This window comes from Spermophilus citellus (genome assembly GCF_964194105.1).
Source record: "Spermophilus citellus genome assembly, chromosome: 1".
In the NCBI taxonomy this organism is placed as follows: domain Eukaryota; kingdom Metazoa; phylum Chordata; class Mammalia; order Rodentia; family Sciuridae; genus Spermophilus; species Spermophilus citellus.
The window spans coordinates 65166041-65189534 of NC_138182.1; the positions used below are offsets into that span (position 1 = coordinate 65166041).

At 32.5% G+C, this 23494-nt stretch overlaps 1 protein-coding gene across 3 annotated transcripts in view; it reads right to left on the bottom strand.

The window, feature by feature from the left end:
• The window catches only part of DACH1 (dachshund family transcription factor 1), a gene marked incomplete at its 3' end in the record, with an annotated part of 409292 nt that overhangs the window by 44346 nt on the left and 341452 nt on the right, over nt 1-23494 (bottom strand). For all 3 annotated transcript variants that reach the window (XM_081304371.1, XM_081304373.1, XM_081304372.1), the window contains one exon: nt 4120-4271. In XM_081304371.1, the coding sequence (XP_081160497.1) occupies nt 4120-4271 (152 nt within the window). The remainder of the gene's footprint in view (nt 1-4119; nt 4272-23494) is intronic.

The window sequence follows — 23494 nt, forward strand, 5'->3', positions numbered from 1 at the left end:
ACTTGAAGACAGATGTTTCAGTTTAATAATAAAATTCCTTTTTAATTTTTTGTCCTCCAACACAGAAATAGAGAATATTTCTTAGAACCATAGATGGAGTTTGTCTATTTATTAGTGAATTCACTATGGTGTTTTATTCTGAGATCAACATTTAATGTTGTTTGAACATTCCTTTTGGGTTTTCTTTGCTTGCTTAATTTCTCTGTGCAGGCAAACCATAATGAACCAAACCTTATCAAACACCTTTTATAGCAAAAATCTTCAATGTTTACTATCCCTAATTAAATTTTATATTCTTCACCATATTTTACATTTTCATTTCTTTACTTACCTATTCTTATTATAATATTGGTAAGCCATTTAAAACAATTTTTGTTAAAAATGGATAAACAAATAATTTGCATCTAATTCTATACATTATTAGTTTCTTGTGATTAATAGCAGGGAAGCTCAAATAAGGAATAGTGGGTAGAGTTCTCCTTTAAATGCATTCTAATGATAGCTAATATTTGAAGGTATCATATCCAAATAATTGGCACTAAATTTTCCTCACATGAAATTTCCAAGGAGTTCCTCAAAGACATGTTTGAGCCAGGCATGGTGGTACATGCCTATCATTCCTGTGGCTTGGGAAGCTGAGGCAAGAAGATTGCAAGTTCAAAGCCAGCCTCAGCAATGGCAAAGCCACAGGCAACTCCGTGAGACTCTGTCTCTAAATAAAATACAAAATAGGGTTGGGGATATGGCTCAGGGGTGGAGTGCTCTTGAGTTCAATCCCTGGCCCCACCCCCGCCAAAAAAAGATAGTTTTGAAGGAAAAAGCCACGATGAAAGATTGCCCATATTGATAAAACAAGTAAAATTCTACATAAAATAAATGAGGTTCTAAAAACAAAAATTGAAATATGTCTCTCTCATTAATGTAAAATTACATTACCTTAATAATTTTCCTTTACTGTAGTCATGTTTATCTGTTATAACTTTTAATTTCCAAATACCTCAAATGTCAAAAATGGTAGTATATTTCCACTACTTAATAAAAAATCTGGTGCCTAATTTTATATATATAAATATTTTTTTCTTCCTACATATCTTCTTTGAAAGCAGAAATAAATGTCATTTATAAAAATTCAGTTTTGTTAATGGTATCATGTAGGGAACAATGTAGTAATCATTATAAATTTAATAATTCAGAATTGTCAAATTATAGTATATCATGAAATTAAGTTATTTACTATCAGAGCAATTTAAACACACTATTTAGTCGAGTTTGTTGGCCATTAATTTTAATAACAATAAAATACTTTCAGAGGAAATGTAGAGATTTAAACTTGCTACACAACAAGCATGTTACCATTTAGACTAGAATGCAGAGAACCCCATTATATATAATTGAAACTTCAGCAGAAATTGAGGTAGGCAGACTGTAATTACTCAAATTAGAATTTAGACAGCAAACACATTTATACTGTATGTCTAATAAGCCAGGGTCATGACTATTTAAACATTCTGTACCACTCCTAGGATATTACCATAGCTCAATAAATGTGACAATAATAAGAGTTAGCATCTATGATCTTTTCTAAAATGATGTGAAATCATACCTACCATAAATCCAGCATGTATGTGTGCATATATCTGAAAGTGCATGTATTTGTTCATGGAACTCATTAAGAGTCTTAATCTGCATTTTACCTTATGTACACATATTTACATGCATATTTACATGTAGATATAATGCCTATGTCTATTTGTGCACATACCTGTGTGTAAGATTGAAGTAGATAACATAATTTTTTAAAAATGAAGTATTCTTAATGTAGGTATAAGGTCTCCATAATTTGGGATTAGAAATAAATAATTTAGTTTGTCTTGACTATCATGCTACCATTGACTCTTACTAAAATATGTCTGCAAGGTATTTGATTGAAAGGAGAGCATATCAGGCTTAAGGCCACTTTAATAAATAAATTATCTAAAGATCTGTGCATTTTAAGGCTGGTGTCTTCTCTATTTTTTCTTTCTTTTATGAGAACAGTGAATTTGAGGTGATGTGGGTAGCATTCTTTGGTCTTAGTATATCTGGCATACTGTGGATGGGAAGAATACTCCCAAACTGTCAGTTTTTGACTAAGATATGAGGTGTTCACATAAAATGGAAGGGTCCATGTGTAAACCTACTCTTCAGATGCGTGCGTAGACTTACATAGATGAAGCCAAGAAATGCTGTCTGTTCTGAAATTGAAATTCAATTCTCACTCATATGGTCAAAGAATTTTTAGTTAAGGAACACACATACATATGGCTTTTTCTTTACTTCATATGGAGTTATATACAGAAGAAAATAAATGTTTTCTCTACTTTTTGGAATTTAAACTCAAAAATGTTGAGGGCTATTTTCTGAAAGCATTTAATGAAAGAGAAAATTTACTACAAACTTTAACTCGTGGAAAACAATAATATAAGTGAAATTCAGGGGAGAAAGTCTTATGTTTATTTTAAAATATAATCAATTATTGGACCATGATTAAGTTTAGGCTAGATTGATGACTCATTTCAATTACTGAGATATAAAACCATAATGTTGAATACAGTTCTGGAAACTCTAATTACATTAGTATTAAAAATGCCACATTAATAGATGAGAAGATATGTTACATTAAAGGCCTTCTGTTATGTCCTTGGAGAGGTAAATAAAATTAATTACATTTCTACTGGGAGAAAGATTAATATGGTAGGAAATATGTGCAGAAAAATATCATTGAGTTTGGAGTGTTAGAGTAAAATTTTTTTTAAAAAAGAGAAACTTTCAGGTGAGCGCGCCACAATTTGCAGGGAAATGGATGGCACTAGAGCAGATTATGCTTAGTGAAGCTAGCCAATCCCTAAAAAACAAATACCAAATGTCTTCTTTGATATAATGAGAACAACTAAGAACAGAGCAGGGAGGAAGAGCAGGAAGAAAAGATCAACATTAAACAGAGGGAAAGAGAGAGAAAAGCAAAATTGCATGGTAATGGAGGGAGACCCTCATTGTTATACAAAATTTCACATAAGAGGTTGTGAGGGGAACGGGAAAATAAACAAGGAGAGAAATGAATTACAGTAGATGGGGTAGAGAGAGAAGATGGGAGGGGAGGGGAGGGGGGATAGTAGAGGATAGGAAAGGTAGCAGAATACAACAGTTACTAATAGGGCATTATGTAAAACTGTGGATGTGTAACCGATGTGATTCTGCAATCTGTATATGGGGTAAAATTGGGAGTTCATAACCAACTTGAATCTAATGTATGAAACATGATATGTCAAGAGCTTTGTAATGTTTTGAACAATCAATAAAAAAAAAAGAGAAACTTTCGAGTACTTTTGTCAGTAAGCTCATGTTTAACAGCAACTACTCCAAATATGGAAGAATAGATGGCAAAAATTTTCATCTGGGGTCCACATGATAACTTCATGTGTGGGCAAGAAAATTGTTTTATTCTATTTCGAACACTCTTATTATCTTGGCTCCATGCTCTATGTTATTGTTAACTGTAAGTATTTTTGACTCATAATGTACTGTACATAAAATATACATCCTGAGGACCACATAGGAAATCCGTGGAAAATTTTATACAGCTTTTGAAGTCTATCCTTTGAAGAAACTCTACTAATTGAAACAAACTTATTTATGAAAGAAGGGATTTTTTGGATTCTTCTATATTAGACATATTTAAAATGACTAAACATACCACTTCCTCACTGGAAGGCCAACAGTTTAAAAATATCTAAATATTTAGTAGAACTGGTGTGCTGTCATATAGTAAATTAGACAAACTAAACAGTTAAATTTTATCCAATTAGTTGGCAATAAAGAAAGCTATTTAGGCAGAATGTTTTTTTAAATGTGCATGTCATTTTTATGTAAGTTTTTATTATAGCTTAATATACATATTTGAGTATTTTTAAGCCAATTTGATTAGTGTAGCAGGTTTAAAATCTTTGTTTTCTGAGTAAAAGTTTAATACCATGGCTTGTTCTCTACTATGAGGAGATTAAGTTGGAATGGGATGAATTCAGAAAGATACTACATATAAGTGTTCTATGTTCTTTTCTTCCAGACAGCAAAAAGACCTACCTGTATATTAGTCAGAAGGGTCTCTATGGAAGACAATCCATCAGGAAACAGAAAAGGAGATGGAAACCCTGGAGGTAGTGGTTGTCCATGCCCAGTTAGAGAAAGTTTGTCAAGGCTGTCTCTTGCGGTTGGTGTAGAAAGTGGGGTCTCATCTGTATGTGATTGAAACAAAAATATAGAACAAGTTACGCTTGTCTGTTTTTATTAGACCTCAGTAATGGCTTCCCTAGTGGTTTCCAGAACATTTATTGCAAATTGGTTCCTGCTATCAGGAGAAAATGCTTTCTGCTGAATTTTCTTTAATGAAAAAGCTGTGGAGATACAACAAGATAACATTAATGAGTAACTTTATAAGCCTTTTAAATGCAGTCTCTAATGAGACTGAGTTTACAGTGCCATAGAATCTTTTTAAAACAAATATTATCTCATATATAGTTGTGATAATATATTCAGGCTGACTTTATGGGCACCTTACCAATTATCTCATTTTAGTTTGTTCTCTTTGGATTGACAATAGAATATTTCTAGAGCTTTATATAAGAGAAATGCTTTGTATATCAGGACAATTTCTTTCTCAATTAACCCTTCCTTTATATTAATGATTTGTTTGAATATATTCTTAAGAACCATAAAAGCAATATGCAATTAAAATATTTCATTTCACAAATCTAAAAGGACAAATGAGAGTCCAAATACATTCTTCCTATAGTATAACTGAATTGCTCACTATCATTGAAGCCAAAGATTTAATTCTTTTGAACTTGAACACCTTTTACCTTAATATTGAAAAACTATACCTTTTGTGTATGAACAAGGGGTCTGAAGAAAGAATAATAAAATACAACTTTCAAAACAATATTTAGAAAATCAAATTTTATAACCCTAAGATAAATTAGTCTTTACTTCATTTATTGAATATTCTTCAACATTTTAATCAATTTAGAATAATAACCAAATACACATTTTTCAGTCTCACAGTGAAATCTTTCTATTCAGTTCTTTGTTATTTGACAATTTTACAGTTCTTTATGAGATAGAGGCAAGTCATGGCATATTTTAGTTTATTTTAAACACAGGGAAAATTTTATTCAGTGCAAGATTCCTAATTTTCTAAATATTTTCATATTTCACCCCAGGAAAATTAATCAGAGCAATGTATTTGCACAGTTCTGATAGTATCTCTCAATTTTGTAAGTTGCTAAAAACTTCAGCACACTTGTCTTAGGCTTATAATTTGATTCCACTGTTCTCCTCGATCATTCTTTTATTTTTCATTACAACATCTAACCACACAACACGTTTTTCAATTACCTCTCTCTGGGGCAGAAATATTATGGAAGCTGCCACACTTCTCTGTCTCTCACTAATGTCAGAACAAGTTAAATTCATTTCCTCACCTTTCCACATTTCTAGTTAATGAACCAAAGGGAAGAAATGTTGGGGAGGGAAGTACCAGACACAAGACTTTCCTATTAACCATTCTCCTCTCACACTCACTCCCTTCTCTGCAGTTTCTCCTTCCGTTCCCTCCTCTGTTAACTTACTAACAGATGATCTGAGGCAGCAGGTACTAGAAAAAGAAACAGAGTAAGCAACTAAAGTAGGACTCATGGTGTCATTATTTTTTGTATCACACTTGTCACCAGGGTAAAGAAAGACTGCAGTGCAGGGGTAGAGCTACCGCATGGCTAATGTGAGCAAGGTGATCTTGGACACCATTTACTTAGCTATCATAAATTACTCCTACAGACCAAGGCTGCTAGTGTTTTCTCATAATAACCCTGAAAAGGGGCTTGTTAAACATCTATGTGCATGTGAAATTGTTTAAGAATGGAGAGCAATATTTTTCGATCAGCATCACCTTACCTGTCACATGCTAAAGAAAATGTGGCTTAATAGATCATGGGGATAATAATTGCTTGTCTCTTAAAGAAATGCACAGAACCAGATGACCTCTCAGCTTTTCCATCTATGACTCCACATTTCTCAAAGACTGACCAAGAAAAAAAGAAAAATGTTGCATACACATACATGTACACACATGTTTAACTCTAAATTCTATCATCCATGATTATTTAATTTAATTTCAGGCATTTGTGCTTAACTACAGTTGCCTGTTCTATGAATTAAATCTCTAAATCACTCATGATGCCTACTTTCAAGCAGCCAATATTTATCTCAAATAAACAATGTGCTAGATATTAGAGACAGAATGCAGAAAGCACAATCTGAAAGCTTTCAGAGACTAACATTGATCAGAGTGACTGACTCTACTTGTTGAATAGCTAATTCTTATATTTAGTAAAATTTTGCCTCCCATTATTATTCCTTTAGACAGTGGTAATCCCAGCAAAGGATTAAATTATTCTGTATGTGTGAGTGTGTGTGCGTGCATGCTTGACTGCCTATTTTTTTTTTTCTTCTGCTATTACTTCAGTAATTGACGGCCATTTTGGTCATCAAGGTTCCAGTTATGTGAGAATGTGGACTATCATTTGGTATAAATTTATTTGAGTAGATTCATTCATTCATCATTTTACACAGTGGAGATACTACATAAGGTCACTTTCATTCAATGCATAGGAAAGAAACAATCAAATTAAGGTCAGAATTATTTTAAAAATGGCAGGGGAGCATGATTCCTAAGATCATTTTCTAAAAGAAGACAAATGAATCAAAGCTCAATACAACCAAAGATATTTCTTTGGGTCATAATACATCATTATCTAAGAAAAAAAATTATCATTTCATAGCAATTATCAAGATTGTATAATTAAGAACATGTTCTTCTTTATAAAAAAAATGATCTGTGATATCCTAAATGTTCTATGATTAAAGGAAAATTTTGAGAGGTCAGAAAATGTAGTGGTTTTGACATAATCTTTGACTTATCAAGTATGTTTGATGATGAAGTAAAAACTCACAGGATACATATTTTGGTTTAAGACTTTCCAATTTTTAAAAAATTGTCTTTTATAGAAAGTTGGCTCTTCAGGTGCAATGATTTTTGATTTTTGTTTTTAATATCTCAAATAATTTTAAACTAAAGGAAAATTGCAAGACCTATATAAGTAACTCCTTTATATTTCTATAGTAGATTGAATGGTGACCATCAGAATATATGTACATGTGTAATTCTTAGAATCTGGTAGTATTATTTTATTTGGAATACTGGTTCATTCTAACTCAAGGCACAGGTATAATATAGAACCTTGAGTTGAAGAGATTATGGAGGTCATCCTTACTCAGGATGGAACTTAAGTTTACTGACAAGTGTCCTTAGAAAACTAATGCAGGAGAAGAGTTGAAAGAGACAGAGACCCAGAGAAAAGGAGTAGGCAAACTAAAGAAGAGTCAGAACTAGAATTTTACAGCCACAAACAGGGAACATAGAAAGCCATGAGAATCTAGAAGAGATTAAATATTGGCTAGACAAGTTGTTATTTTTAATTTCCAAAAAAGAGTAGTTATTAATGTTGAAGGATTCTGGTTTTCTAATCCAGTTTCAGGGACCTACAGTGGTTTTCTAAAGAAAATGGAGTTTGCACATATTATAATTAAATGATTTTATTTTATGACTAGAAAAATTACTGCTTAACATCTGGGATAATTATAATATTGACAATTATAGCAACATGTAAACAGAATAATTGACAAGGAAGAAGAAAGAGAAAAAATATATTTAAAAATTCTAAAATTAAAACAAGATAAAACATGATATTTCATTTTACTCATCAATATATTTCATGATTCTACTCATATTTTAAGTCACTTTTTAATAACTGACCATCAGTAAGATTGATGCCTCAGTAAGACAAGCTTTTTTCCCCCCTCCAATCTTATCACACATAACAATTTAGCAGGATATCCTAAGGAACAATGATGTTTAAAAAAATAATAGGCCTCTACTTTTAAAATGTTTTCTTTCCTGTGAATAAAATCTAACTTAGTTATTTTCATAACTGATCCCTTTGGGTTTGAATTATATATTCTTTCAAGTGTGTGTGTGTGTACAAACCTCTGATGTCTTATTACATCTTAAATTTTAGGCTTAAAAACAATCACTTTTAGAAACAATGGGATTCATATTTATTCATCTTGATATGAAATAGAAATAGCATTATTGTTAAAATGGGAAAATCTCCATATTTTTATGTTTACAAGAGATCTGAGAGTTTGCAAGAAAACTATTTCTGCACTGCAAAATGAAAAATAAAGTTGACAAAAATTCTAAAGCATGTGGCACTTTCCTTCAGAAGTGAAATATTTCTCTAATATAATTTTTTTCTTTGTTTTTTTAAAAAAATATCCATCACAAACATAGAAAGATACACTTGTGAGTGTTTTTGTAAACTGGTCAATCAAATTATTCATCGGGAATAGAAACAGAGATAATCTAAAAATTTACAAATTGGTGCTTAGAAAAAGAACGCCTGAAAATTATTTTCAGGCATAACACACAAATGTTTAAACTAAGCACAATTGTAGTTTCATTCCTGGCTTACTTCTAGTCTAGGCACACTGGGTTAATTATCAAGAGAAACTATTCATAATAAAGTAAATACTATTACCTCCTATTGTAATCTTAGGTCAGAAAGTAGTTATGTATTGTTTTCTATTTTCATTTTCTCAGAAAATGAAGAATTTTGACATAGGAAATTAAAATTTAGAGACATAACTTTTGTATATCTTCTAATATGTACAAAATATCTAGAAGTACACACTGGAATAAAATTTATTTCCTATATTTAATTTTATGCCCATTTTTCAAATTCTCAATTTAAAATTACTAGTGATAGTTTTATAAAATGAATATCACAATCCTATATGTGATGTATTGATGGTAACATGAAAAGCAAACTCTACTGGATCTGGAAAGTATGAGTTCTAGTCATGGTTCTACCAAGTTCTAGAAAATTTTAGAGCAGCAAAGCCATCTTAAAAAAATTGATTGAGGGCTGGAGATGTGGCTCAAGTGGTAGCGCGCTCACTTGGCATGCGTGCGGCCCGGGTTCGATCCTCAGCACCACATACACACAAAGATGTTGTGTCCGCTGAAATCTAAAAAATAAATTAAAAAAAAATTCTCTCTCTCTCTCCCTCTCTCTTTAAAAAAAATTGATTGAAATCTCACAGAATTATAGTTTAAATCCAGTTGGATTGTGTGTAAAGTACTTTGTAAAATATAAAATGTTATATGTAGTATGTATAAGTGAATTACAACCAAATTGATTATTAATTTTATATTGGAAACTTGGCTTCAATGTGGCATGGAGGAAATCTGTTCTTATGCCCTACACCTATGATTTTTATATTATTTCTCTCTGATAAGGTTTGTGATGAAGGTATATCATGTTGGTAACAATTATTTCTCTGTGAAGATAAACCATGTTGATAACAGAATTATCCTTCTGTGCATCAGTTACGTTACGTAAACTTGAGTTTATTTGTAGAATAGTTAAAATTAACTGTGAGAGAAATAAATTGAGAACAGGCAAAGGGTATGAACCAGTTCATAAATTTCTCTTTAGGCAGCACAACCTAGAGGATTTTTGTTTTGACTTACACAAAATGTAATCAGCCTAGGTTTCATAGAAATGGATTGTGTGAAACAAAAATACTGAAGAGGTTCTGTGGATATACTTCAAGCAGCATAGGAACTCTGAATTTCTAGTTTGGTGAATATAGAAAAAACAAATTAATACTGAAAGGAGAATATTTTAAGTGTGTGTTTGGCAGGAGGCTGAAAGTTTACTTTAAAACATATTACATACACAATTTTGCCTAACTTAATGCATAAAATAGTTTAAACTTACTATATATTAACTAACATCTACACCAGTGGCTCCTAACTTTTGGATAGTTCAGCTTTAAGATTCTAATAAAAGTTAGGGACTACTCCCTTAGTCAGAGAGAGAACCTATTTATAATCTTAACTATGCCATATAGTGTAAGCACTTTCTAATTTCTGTTGAAAGAATATGTGAATGAGATAAAATGGGGCAAAAGTGGTAATGATAGAAAATGAAGAAATGAGAGATTTCTGCTGATATTAAAATTATACTATATCTAAGATAGTAATACTAAAAATACCTCCTATTGAAAAACAATCCTATTGAAATTACAGAATGATAACAGACATTATCTTGGGGTAGGAGTTCTAGTTCTGGCTGTATACTAATATTACTAAACTCAGCCTTGATAGCAAAATCATCTGAGATAATCAAACTTAAGTACATATCTGTCCCTAAATTTTTTACTCTGTCTACAACTTGGAATTTCTTGGCAAAAGTGGAGTGGTATTAAGCATAACATATGCACACACCCCCACCCCCAGTACACACACACAGAAACACATTGATTTAACTTTCAAACATTTTTGGTTGTTTTCATCTCTGCTTGTTTCTTGAAGTAATAAGTCATAAGTGTATAAGAAAGAGCTGGCACAGCTTCTGCTGCAAAGATCCACTTAATTGACCTTTCTACCTTTTCCATGACCCTGTAGGCTTAACCTCACTGCTGATCCACAGGTGAATATGGAAAAGCATTTATTGAAAGCTACATAACAGACATGGTTATATTTCCTAGGTTGATGTTTTGCATATCTGCACAGTAGGGCCATTAAGGGTTCTAAGAGCACAAAGGAAACAATCATAACATTTGTTTTTAGATGACTGACTCAGGACATGTACACCAGGCTTTATATAGAAACTGTTTTTGTTTTATTAAGGGACTGTTTGCCTGTTAGTGATAACATCATTAAAAATAAATGAAAGGGGGCTGGTAAAATGCTTCCCCAAAGCAGAAACCTAATTAAAGGTGATGTGCCTGCTACAAGGCTTTTTTTTCAGGACTCAGAAATAGAACAAGGTTAGTTCTTTCTCATTTTATAAGGCCCAAAGAAGACCTCACAGTAAAACATCACTTCTGATCTAATTTTCTATTTCTGTGTACTTTAATAATCTACTTTACAGTCGGTGCTTGCCCATAGAAAGTGAACTAGTTTTGTTCCTACAGATAGCTTCTTCATCATGTCACACCACATAAAAAGAAAATCTGATGGTTCAGCTCAAACAAAAAATGCACTCTCCTTTTAAAACAAATTGTATAGGTTGTAATGTGTGCAGTAATCGTAGTTGAATAATGCACATATAAACATTCTGTGGCCCTGAAAGATCACTATGAAAGCCTGAGTTAATGGTAAAAACAAATATTCCAAATCATAGTTTATAATTTCAGTAAGAAAAAAAAAGTAAACCCTTTCATTTTAAGGGGTGGAGTTACTCTAATTTCATGGATGGTGGAAAAGGCAGGAAACTGCATTCCCTTGATAACTCTGTCCTTATTGTGCTGTGACCTTGGCCAATTTACTTAAATTTACATCTGCCAAAAATGAGTTTCTGAAATGTGCTTTGAGAATTTTCAGGGGGAGGGAGGAGGAATGGTCACATAAATCCAAGGCCTTTTCCAAATTAATATTACTTTAAAAGTAAAGTGATCATGAAGAGAAACACAGCCACATCATAGGGTACCATAGTTTGATATCCTGTTCTCTTGTTACTTCTGCATATTTCTTATTCATTTAAAAATATTCAGATAGAAAATTAACCCCATTGCTAAGTGAATAAAAATAGAATATTTCCAAATTATTCCCATAAAATATAAAATATCTCTGAGGTAGTAGATTCCTGAAACTATGATTTGCCCCTGGGGTTTAGATTGAAATTATCATGTAAATAACAAAGTGTGTGAAGCCTTTGGAAATCACAGCCTAAATTCTTTTTTTTTTTTTTTTTTCAGGTGAAACAAGTCAATAAGTGATTGATTCCAACTTTTTCAAACTCAGCTTTGTAGATTTCCATTTCTTTTTCTTTAAAAGTCATGGTGTCAATGCAGAGGAAATACAAAATTACGATAGTTTGAGTGACTCTTAAGAATATTCAATCCTATAAATATACATATAAATGATAATTAGTAAGATATGAAGCCTAATAGGTTATTTAATAAATATTATGGAATTTTAGCACTGATAATGAAAATGTGTTTGTGATTTAAAGAAATGTGTCCCTATCTTTAAAACACTGAAAATACACAAAACAAAATAAGTGATAAAAAAAAAAGAAAAACATGTACAAACGGAAGATTTAATATTTGGGATTTTCTTTGAGATTTTCTGGGAGAAAAGGAGAATTTGGGTAGAGTATTTATGGAGCAAGACTGTCCTTGAGAAGACCATTGTTAAAACTGAATAATAGGTTTATGGGGGTTCATTACCCTTTTCTAATTTTATCTATATTTGAAATTTTATATAAAAAAGTCAATAGAAAAGTGATACTTCTAAATAAAGACTCTATTAACTAGTTTATTCTTTCACAGTCAAGGGCCTGGATATGATAATCACCATCATGACAAAAATAACTAGCACAGACTATTTCCTATGTATGCAAAGCAATGTTCTAAGCATTTTTTAATGCATTGACTCATTTAATCCTCACCACAGCTCTGTTAGGTTGATACTAGTCTTATATTCATTCTACAAAGAGTAGATGAAGGTAAGATGAAGTTAATTAACTTGGAAAGATACCTACTAAAGACAGCAGCCTGGATACAGATCCAAATAGCCTGTTTCACAGTTCATATTCTTTAAACAGCCAAGGAGTAAAACTCAAAGTATTTAGAAACATTACAAAAATGTATTGGATATGAATGTTCAAACATATACAAGAAATATGTATTCTTACTCCCCATTTTTTCTCAGAATACAAAGAAAATATCAAGATTTTCTAGTTCACTTCTAATTTAAGGATTGGCTTACTCCTTAAAACCCAGATAATGGTCATACTGAACAGCCAAGATTCCCTCAAATTGACTAGTCCCACTGACATACATGCATTTTCTTTTTCAAGCATGTCCTCACGTAGGAATAGAGAATTCCAACCGTAAGTATCATAGACACTTACTATCAATTGTAATATTAAGTAGCCCATGTAGGACATCTCCTGGAAATTTTTCCACTATACATTTTTATCAAATTCAAACTATATCAACAAGGTATATACGTCCCTGTGAGAGACACTTAGCCATCAAAGTATCACTCTTAAAGTGACACATGTATTTGATGGGGTAAAATGTAAGGACTGCATAAGGATTTTTAAATAAAAACAATTGTCCAAGACACTCATTTCAGAAGAGGCAGATCCCATGTCTTACCATGTTCATCAGAGGCAATTAAACCCTGGATATCATCACAAATTGTCTTCTGCAATTGTTCCAACTTAGTATTTCTTGAATTCCTTATCCTGCAATCCTAGCCATGAATTTGCCCCAGTTTCCACCATGGGAACTTTTTTTTTTTTTTGGTTGTTCACAACATTACAAAGCTCTTGACATATCATATTTCATACATTAGATTGAAGTGGGTTATGAACCCCCAATTTTACCCCAAATGCAGATTGCAGAATCACGTCGGTTACACATCCACAATTTTACATAATGCCCTATTAGTAATTGTTGTATTCTGCTATCTTTCCTATCCCCTACTATCCCCCCTCCCCTCCCCTCCCATCTTCTTTCTCTAGCCCATCTACTGTAATTCATTTCTCTCCTTGTTTATTTTTCCATTGGCCTCACAACCTCTTATATGTAATTTTGTATAGCAATGAGGGTCTCCCTTCATTTCCATGCAATTTCCCTTTTCTCTCCCTTTCCCTCCCATCTCATGTCTCTGTTTAATGTTAATCTTTTCTTCCTGGTCTTCCTCCCTGCTCTGTTCATAGTTGCTCTCATTATATCAAAGAAGACATTTGGTATTTGTTTTTTAGGGATTGGCTAGCTTCACTAAGCATAATCTGCTCTAGTGCCATCCATTTCCCTGCAAATTCTATGATTTTGTCATTTTTTATTGCTGCATAGTACTCCATTGTGTATAGATGCCACATTTTTTTTTATCCATTCATCTATTGAAGGGCATCTGGGTTGGTTCCACAGTCTAGCTATTGTGAATTTTGTTGCTATGAACATGGATGTGGCAGTATCCCTGTAGCATGCTCTTTTAAGGTCTTCAGGGAATAGTCCGAGAAGGACAATAGCAGGGTCAAATGGTGGTTCCATTCCCATCTTTCCCAGGAATCTCCAAACTGCTTTCCAAATTGGCCGCACCAATTTGCAGTCCCACCAGCAATGTACAAGTGTACCCTTTTCTCCACATCCTCACCAGCACTTGTTGTTTGACTTCATAGTGGCTGCAAATCTTACTGGAGTGAGATGGTATCTTAGGGTGGTTTTGATTTGCATTTCTCTGACTGCTAGAGATGGTGAGCATTTTTTCATGTACTTGTTGATTGATTGTATGTCCTCCTCTGTGAAGAGTCTGTTCAGGTCCTTGGCCCATTTGTTGATTGGGTTATTTGTTATCTTATTGTCTAATTTTTTGAGTTCTTTGTATACTCTGGATATTAGGGCTCTATCTGAAGTGTGAGGAGTAAAAATTTGTTCCCAGGATGTAGGCTCTCTATTTACCTCTCTTATTGTTTCTCTTGCTGAGAAAAAACTTTTTAGTTTAAGTAAGTCCCATTTGTTGATTCTTGTTATTAACTCTTGTGCTATGGGTGTCCTATTAAGGAATTTGGAGCCCGACCCCACAATATGTAGATCGGAGCCAACTTTTTCTTCTATCAATCAGACGCAGAGTCTCTGATTTGATATCAAGCTCCTTGATCCATTTTGAGTTAACTTTTGTGCATGGCGAGAGAAAGGGATTCAGTTTCATTTTGTTGCATATGGATTTCCAGTTTTCCCAACACCATTTGTTGAAGATGCTATCCTTCCTCCATTGCATGCTTTTAGCCCCTTTATCAAATATAAGATAGTTGTAACTTTGTGGATTAGTCTCTGTGTCCTCTCTTCTATACCATTGGTCCACCCGCCTGTTTTGGTACCAGTACCATGCTGTTTTTGTCACTATTGCTCTGTAATATAGTTTGAAATCTGGTATCGCTATACCGCCTGATTCACACTTCCTGTTTAGAATTGGGAACTTTATTTAGTTTTCCAAATCACCCTCAGTATCACACTGCAGTCCTCCAGTGACTACAAAGTCTGCCATGAGGAGTTTCCACAGTTCCTGGTTAATGTTCTGCTCTGATGATATGAAACAGGCAGCTGGGCTGCTGCCCTAGCTAGACATCAGCTTGTTGGTCTACAAGAATTATGTAAGTCTGACAATTTACTGGGTATATAGACCCCATTCAAGACACAGATGTGTTTTAATAAATCATCCATTCCTACTTCCACTTGCCACAAGCTTGACACAGGAGTATGGTATGTGAATGAAAAAATTCTACTAAGGTCAAACTTGGTAATTACATCTCAACTTCACTCTCTTGAAACAAAGTAATTTCTCCCCTCCCATTCATAGCAACTTATTATTAATATATCTTACCAAGACTACTATAAATGATCAAATTCATTAAAATTATCATCAAACAATTTCATTTACATATTTGTTTCCTTCATCCTATTTAATACAAAAAACTATAAGGGAAGGAACTCTGTCCATCTTATTCACCAGTGTCAGTCACCTGAATATCTGGTATGTAAAAAGTTTTTATTATTGATTGTTTGGTTGGATGTATCATAATTTATTGTCAAAATTAGTTCCTTTATTAAATCCTATGTTCTTATGGTAATACAGATAATTTTCAGCTGAGCTTAGTCTAAATTTTTAATTTGACTCTGAATAAATGAGAAGGTATATAAGTGCTTTTCAGTTTCCTTTTAATAAATGTGAATTCAGAAAATAAAAATGAATTCTGATATAAAATTCTAAACTTTTAAATTCCACTATTTTCTCATTAATTAAATATATTTATAGCTACCATGTACAGAAAAGGAACTAGTAAGTATATGCATAAATAGTAAAATTTCATTCATATATTTAAAAGTCCTGTTGGCTGTTTTCGGCAATAGTAAGTTTTCCATGACACAATGTGAAGGTTGATAATCACCTTGTCAGGAATATTACACTGCTCCCTAGAAATTGATAGGAGGTTAAATTAAGTGACCTTTATATTCCTTTTACCTATTGAGATTTTATGACTTTTTCCTTTAAAATTAACTACTTTATAACATAGTCATATAAAAATGCAAAGGAGAGCACTAATTTTTAGGATTTAGGGAAATATAAAAAGTTAAGAGTGTATGTTTATGTCATTGTCAGCATTCTTCCTTGGCGAGAAGGGGATTCTTAAGTAGCACAGGTGCAATTTTGCAACTCTCAGAGCATAAAAACATAATGCAAATTCTTGGGCCTCTAATACATATAAGTTTCAAAAAACTGACTTCCATTTTACAACCAGTCTTTGTAGCACAGAAAAAAAAATATGATATTGTCAGATAAAACCCATCTGTTAGCTCAAAATATGTCAACAAATTAATATAGAAATGAGAAATCTTGGTTAGGTTTTCATCTTATATTTAAATTTTCATCTGTTTTAAAATTGCTTGAAAATTCAAATGAATAACACCATCAATCTATCTTATTTCATTAAAGTATTTTGTGCTGTGTGTTCTGTATGTATTTTATCATGAATACCTCATATGCATTTTTTAAGAATTTTCTGAAAAATTTATGCATTGGGATAGAAAATATAGTATATATTCTTTAAGAAACTAACCCAAAAAGAGAAGGAAAATGAGGAAGGGCAGTGTGGATTAGTACTGGTTGATGAGAGGAGAGTAGGTAGTGCAGAAGGTGGAGCAGCAAGGGGTCAGATTTGTGCAAACTAGTGAAGGCCTGGCTGTGAGCCTACAGCCTATGATTTTCAAGAGCAGGTTGACCATGACCAATATTCTGGCAGAAATGGCAGATTTTTCTAATTATGTATGTCTCATGAAACTGTATCACTCTTTCAGCCTTATGTACCTGCAGGACTTTTCATGCCCATGGTGTGTTCAATTCATATCATGCTAGCATTATTACTACACTGGATATTTTCTTGTTGTTCCTTTTTTCTTGTCTTCCCCAGTTACAAGGCAAGCTCTTTAAGAATAAGATTTATTTTTTAATGTTTGGCTATTATGTCCCCTGTACTTTGAATGGTGCCTGGCACTTATGAGGCTTTCAAAAAGCATATGTAGCATGAATCAATAGTTAATTTTTTTATTTATTGGTATGAGAAATTGAACCCAGGGTAATTTACCACTGAGCTAGAGATTTTATTTTTTGATTTTGAGTATGGTCTTCCTAAGTTGCCCAGGCTGGCCCTGAACTTGTAATGCTCTTGCCTCCATCTACAAAGTCTTTGGGATTATTGTCACACACCACCATGCCCAGCTCAGTAGAGTTTTAAAAAGTATTTCAAAGTAAAATCGCTCAAGCTATTTGTATGCATTTAGTTTAATTTTACTCCAAATTCTCAAATTTGTAAGCATATTTCTCAATTAAGGAAACTTCTTAATGGTATTTACAGAAGAATTTAGATATATTATTATAAATAATATAGTCCTGGAAATTCTACTGTATTTGAAAAAACTGAAAGAAAAGTACATTAGACTGTGTATATCCAAATGACTGTATACACACACACACACACACACACACACACACACACACACACAGAGTTAAATAAATGCAAAGTAAGTATATAGGTATGTACATTTAAACATTTGTATTTAAACATTTGGTAACTATTATATTTTAAAATTATTTATTTATTTTAAATACTATCATGAGAAGAAGCATTAGGAAAATAAATAATGTTTATTTCAGAAAATAAATTATTTTTCATTATTTTTTCTTTTTCCTCATATAATAACATTTTATAAAAATGTAAAAATCAGGTAGAACCTGGAAGCTTTATTCTTACTTTTTATTTTAGTCTATGTTTTTTAAAATCACAAGTTATTATAAGTATCATGCATATTGCAAAATAATTTAATGATTTAATATTGATGGAAAATTTGATAATAATTATAATATTCAACCTTATTAGAAAGTAGTTTATACATGAACAAGCAAATGAAACATGCATTTTGTTCCCATACTCTTAATAAACATGAAAAAATCATATTGCCCTTTAATACTATTTTGCATTAGAAAAATTTAATGCCTATTATAACAATAGCTTCAACAATGTCATGACACACTTAAGAAAGCTTTTATATCCTTCATTAACAACATTGTTTTTACAACTGTTAAATTTAACCACAAAATTGTTTAGGGACATTTTATGAAAACAAATTAACCTTGAAATATGAATACATTTTGTTTTACCAATTGTTTCAGTTGGCAAATTAGACAAATTAGAAATTGGTCATTCCAGAAATATTTATGGATAAATATCAAATGCAACACAGTACACCAAACACTCTAACAAAGATAACACCAAGGAATATTAGAGCAAGTAAGGACATCCTCAGACTTGATAGAGGAGAAAGAAATCTAAGTTTAAAAATGAAGGAGATTGGAAACAACCTGATGACATGGCTGAGGCCTTAAATATGGGGAAAAGAAAGTAATTTCAGAAAAATAATTGATTATCTCAAAGCTTGTTATGATACAGATCTTAAGTGTTCCCAATGTGTTGAAGCCTTTGCCACCAGTTTGTAGAACTACCAGTAGGTGGTGGAACCTTTAAAAGGTGTGGTCTGATGAAAGGAAGTTAGGTCACTGAGACCATGCCCTTAAATGGAGATATTGGGCCCCCACCCTTCTCCTCTTTCCTTGCTTCCCAGTTGCCATGAGATGAAAAACTTCCTCCACATTCGATTTTTTTCTTCAAATTCCAATAGATTTTCTAATTCTCTAGCATCTATATATTATTAAAAAATCAAAAAACTTTATCAACAAATGTTTATCAGAATCTTCATTCTATTGTTATTACATTTTCCTGAAAGGCAAAGTAAGCGATGCTAGATTTCAAAAAGATTTTCTTTGTGAGTTCATAACAGTCCTAGTGATTATCTTCTAAGAAATTATTTTAGAATATTCCTTACAATCATTACTGAGGAGCTTCTTACACTGTGAGTGAAATGTGTGTCTATCCATTTCTTATATATCATAACTGCATAGGCATGTTTTATTTGTTGACCACCTTTCTTTGTGGGCCAGCAGTTTGGCTGTAAATTTGGCTCAAATATATTAGAATGTAATTCATATGCCCTGAATATGTTTAGAATAGCCCAATGTTTCTTCTTATCTCTTCATCTCTTTGGGGTTTTAATTCCCTCTCCTGTTTACCACTCCATTTTTCTCTTGGAAAGATAATGAAAACAAAGGAATCTGATTGTTCTTATTTGCATCATTTCATATGCAGAAAGAGAGAATGTGATAAAATATATATTGCCGATTTATTACTTGATTATAATTTGTGCTTCTCTTTATCTTTTCAATCTAACAAAAGTCAGTTTCTCAAATCTTCAAACACTATTGTCTCTATTTCTCTTGAAGTTACTATCACCTTTGAAATTATTCTAGAAACAGCATTGACTTCAGTTTTCTTCTTAAACAATCATCTCTTCAGAGTATTCCCATTTCTATGTTCCTTCTCAACTGTCATCCTATATACACCAAGGTGTGAAGGTGAAGGTTAGTAACCCCATACACACGGGCGCCTCTGGTACTTTTCACTTCAATCTTCCATAAATTTAATTTAAATTTCATACTCTGTCTGTTCATTATAAGCTTCATTCTGAACTTTCAGCATAATTTCCAAAGAAATTTACATTCTAATATAATTCCTTCTCTACTAATCTCATCAATCCTTGACTGCAAAAGTATAATGTGCTAAGGTACAATGAAACTTGCAAATATTTTTCCATAGAAGAGTCCACAAATTTGGGGAGTAAAACAAAATCAAAACAATGTAAGGGATATACAATACAGAAGCTATAGACAGAATATGGTAGTAAGTGAAGAAAGAATACACATAGGTGAGAAGCTAAGAGTGCAAATAATATATCCAAGTCAGTGGTTACCAGGGCTTGGGCCATCAAGAAGGAGGCGAAGAGTAGGTGAGGATGGAAATTAAAAACACAGACTTGAAAAATGAAGTCTTGAATTTTGGAGAAGGAATTGGCTATGCAATTCTCTAAACTTTTCAGCCTGGATTCTGGATCCATTTTTTTTTCCAAAAATCAATACTGGTGAACTCATTCTCTGCATTAAATTTAGTAAATAATCAGGCTATCACTAGGGCACATGTACCCTCTATGTATATATGTTTCTTCTCTTTCCTAAATAATTTTAATTGCACGCAGTCATGCTGTACTATATTTAATAAAATCTTTTAAAAACTATTTCCCTAGGTAGAATCTGTCCTTTCAATTTCTGTCCCAGCTCTCCATTTTTAGGAGTTCTCCATAATTACTGTCACCCTCTCTCTTCCCTATGATTTAACAGTGAGTCCCACTCTAATTGATTATATCACCCCCTCTCCATTATAACTACTTTTATCAAAGTTACTATTGAAATCCACTTGCCAATTTTAACAGTCAGTTCTCAGATCTCTCCATCCTTGACTCTCACTGGCCTTGAAAAAGGTTCAGAAGCCTTTTCTTCCAGAATACCATTTTCTTTTCTTCTCACAAAACATCTGTGGTAGCTTCTTCTTAGTCTCCATATTACTTTTCTTTTTATCTAATATTTTCAAACTCAGAGCAAGGCACAGGGTGAAAGGAAATGTAAGGGCTTAATGATGGTCCCCTTTAGATAAAGATTTCTTTTAATTAGCAAGAGCTTTAGTCCAAAAAGTTTTGTTGTTGTTGTTGTTGTTTTAAGAAAAAGAGCCAACAAACAAGACAAAAACCAAAAGAAAAAGAAATGAAAGGAAAGAAAGAAGAGAGGGAATACGGAGGAAGGGAGGAGAGAGGGAGAGAAAAGAAAAAAAGAGGAATAAACTTTTCTCGCTCGCTATAGGTGCAAATCTAAAACTGTGATGATTACCTTTTCTTTCACTTGCTTTCCTATATATACCACTTAGCCTGCCAGCAGTCATTAAAACTAATCTTTTCTTTTTAATCAGCAGAGGGTGTAATATAAGACATATCAAGCCAAGATATTTAACAAATAGAAACTCAACATTAGTTTGTCTTTATTGATTAGCTCTAGTCTGGGGTCCTACTCCTAGTAACTACATTCCTGCCTTGTTTTCCTAGAGGATTTCACAAACTTGTACAGAGGCTCATCCCATGCCAGAAACTGTGCCTGGGTTCCAGTGTTTAATAATCTTGGTTTCCCTTGACCCATAGTTTCTATGTTTTCAATCTCAACATTCCTCTTTTGGGAAATTCAACAACCCAATATTCCATGTTAAGGAGGCCTCCAATTCATCCATATAACAATTCATTTAAATTTCATTTTTACCTGCCACTTCTAGTCTTTCATTTGTTACATATCACCTGCCAGAATCTGCTTTCCTGCAATCCTGAACACTGCCCAGCCTTCTAGCATCTCTGTTCCTCAGACCTAGGGATTATTAGAATATGGAACTGTGCTATGATTTTCCCTTTGGTTTACCACATGGATTAATGAGAACACTAAGAAGGATAAAAATGAACGGGACAGAGTGAGAAGCTCTAGTTTACTGAAAAATCTAGAGGAAAACTAATACAAAAGAAAAATGCCAAAACAAAAAGTGAATATCAAGTGTCAACTATGAGATCTGAGTGAAGACTTATGAATTTGTCAGGAAACACAAATACTTGGTCTAGTAGACAATTAAAGCCCTGAGATTTGGATTAATTTAACATACTTTTCTTAGATTCCATAGCATGAATAAATTCATTAAGTGAAGTCAAATCCTGAACAACTCAAACTACTATATGAATCAACATAAATGTTCATTTACCATAAAGAATTTTCCATAAAGAATTGCATGGGTAACTTAAAATATAATTTCAAATGTTTATAGTTACCAAATTATGTTTCTGAATTGATTCTTATAGAACTTTCATTATTTCAAATATTAAAAAAACGATCTATAAAACCCATGGAAGAATCATTATGCCTTGGAAGAAAGTAATTGTTTTTTAAGATTATAGCCTTAAGAAAACAACAGAAACATACAAGTTTTGGAGAATGAAGTGAGATGATGATTGGTGGAAATGACTAGCCTTACATTCAACAATGTATAAGTAATAGACACTGTAAAATTATGCACAGAATTTAGAAATATATACAGTAATTAGAACCATCTGCTACCAAATACAGGTACTACAAGACCTGATTCAAAGACTAAATTAGACTCATTTGTTATTAGCAGTATATATTTGCATTCAATTAATGTGCTAAAATCCTTGAAAAGTATGCTCTCTTAAGTGGGTTAAACATGCTCATTGTAATCTTGTTTATACTAATAATTGGCTTAGCAAATCTTTTCTTTATATCTAGTACAAAGGTAAACTTTATCAAGCCCAAGCTGAATTATCATAAATTCCATATTAGCAGAAACCAAATTAATGAGGTTTGATTGTACCAAGAAAATTGCTTTTGCCATTTGCTTAATTTCATCTGCTGTATATAATAATAAAAAATTCAAGAGATGAAAGAAGTAGATAATAGAGTATTTGCAAAAATATTAGAAGCAAGGCAAACCTTCAGAAACTCTAATTTAGTGTTATATTTATTTGTTTAGGTTCAGTGTGTAATATGATGTTAAGTATATTACTGTACCATGCTATTATGGAACAGATGTTAAATGCAATGTAAAAATGTCAGGGGTAAATGATTGATGATCTTCTTTGCCATTTCAAAGTAAACCATGATGATTTATATGCTCTGGACATTGCTTGAAAGCATCATATTAAATCTAAACAATTGATCCATTTTCAAGGGGTTTTGTATAATATATTATTTATGTGGTTTTTATTCTTTTGTGAAAATGTCCCAGTATTAGAAAGTATTTAGAGTCTCAAGTGCTCCACCCAGTCCATATGGTAGATTTGTTGTCTGTGTAATACTTACCTTTTTCCCTCTAGGCCCATATGGCAAGTCCATAGGCCACCCAGGCCCCTCTGTCCTCCACAGGGGCCATATGGCAAGTTCAGTGAGCACTCATTTACCTTGTATTAATATTTTATCTACCTCAGACAGAAAAAGAGATCAGATTAACTAAAGGCAGCCCCTGAAAATGGTTTAGCCATATAATCAATACTGAGTGTCAATGTGGTCTGAGATATGAGCTCTGTTATTTCATTTATATTAAAAATAGCAAGTACGCTTGAATAATTTATCAAATAATTTCATAAGCTCTTTTGATCACTTGATATACATTGACAGAATACTGTTTAATTATGCTAATCATCTAGGCAATATTAACGTATGATAGTATAAGCTTATAGAGTTTAGAACTGGCTTAAACATATAGGCTTTGATATA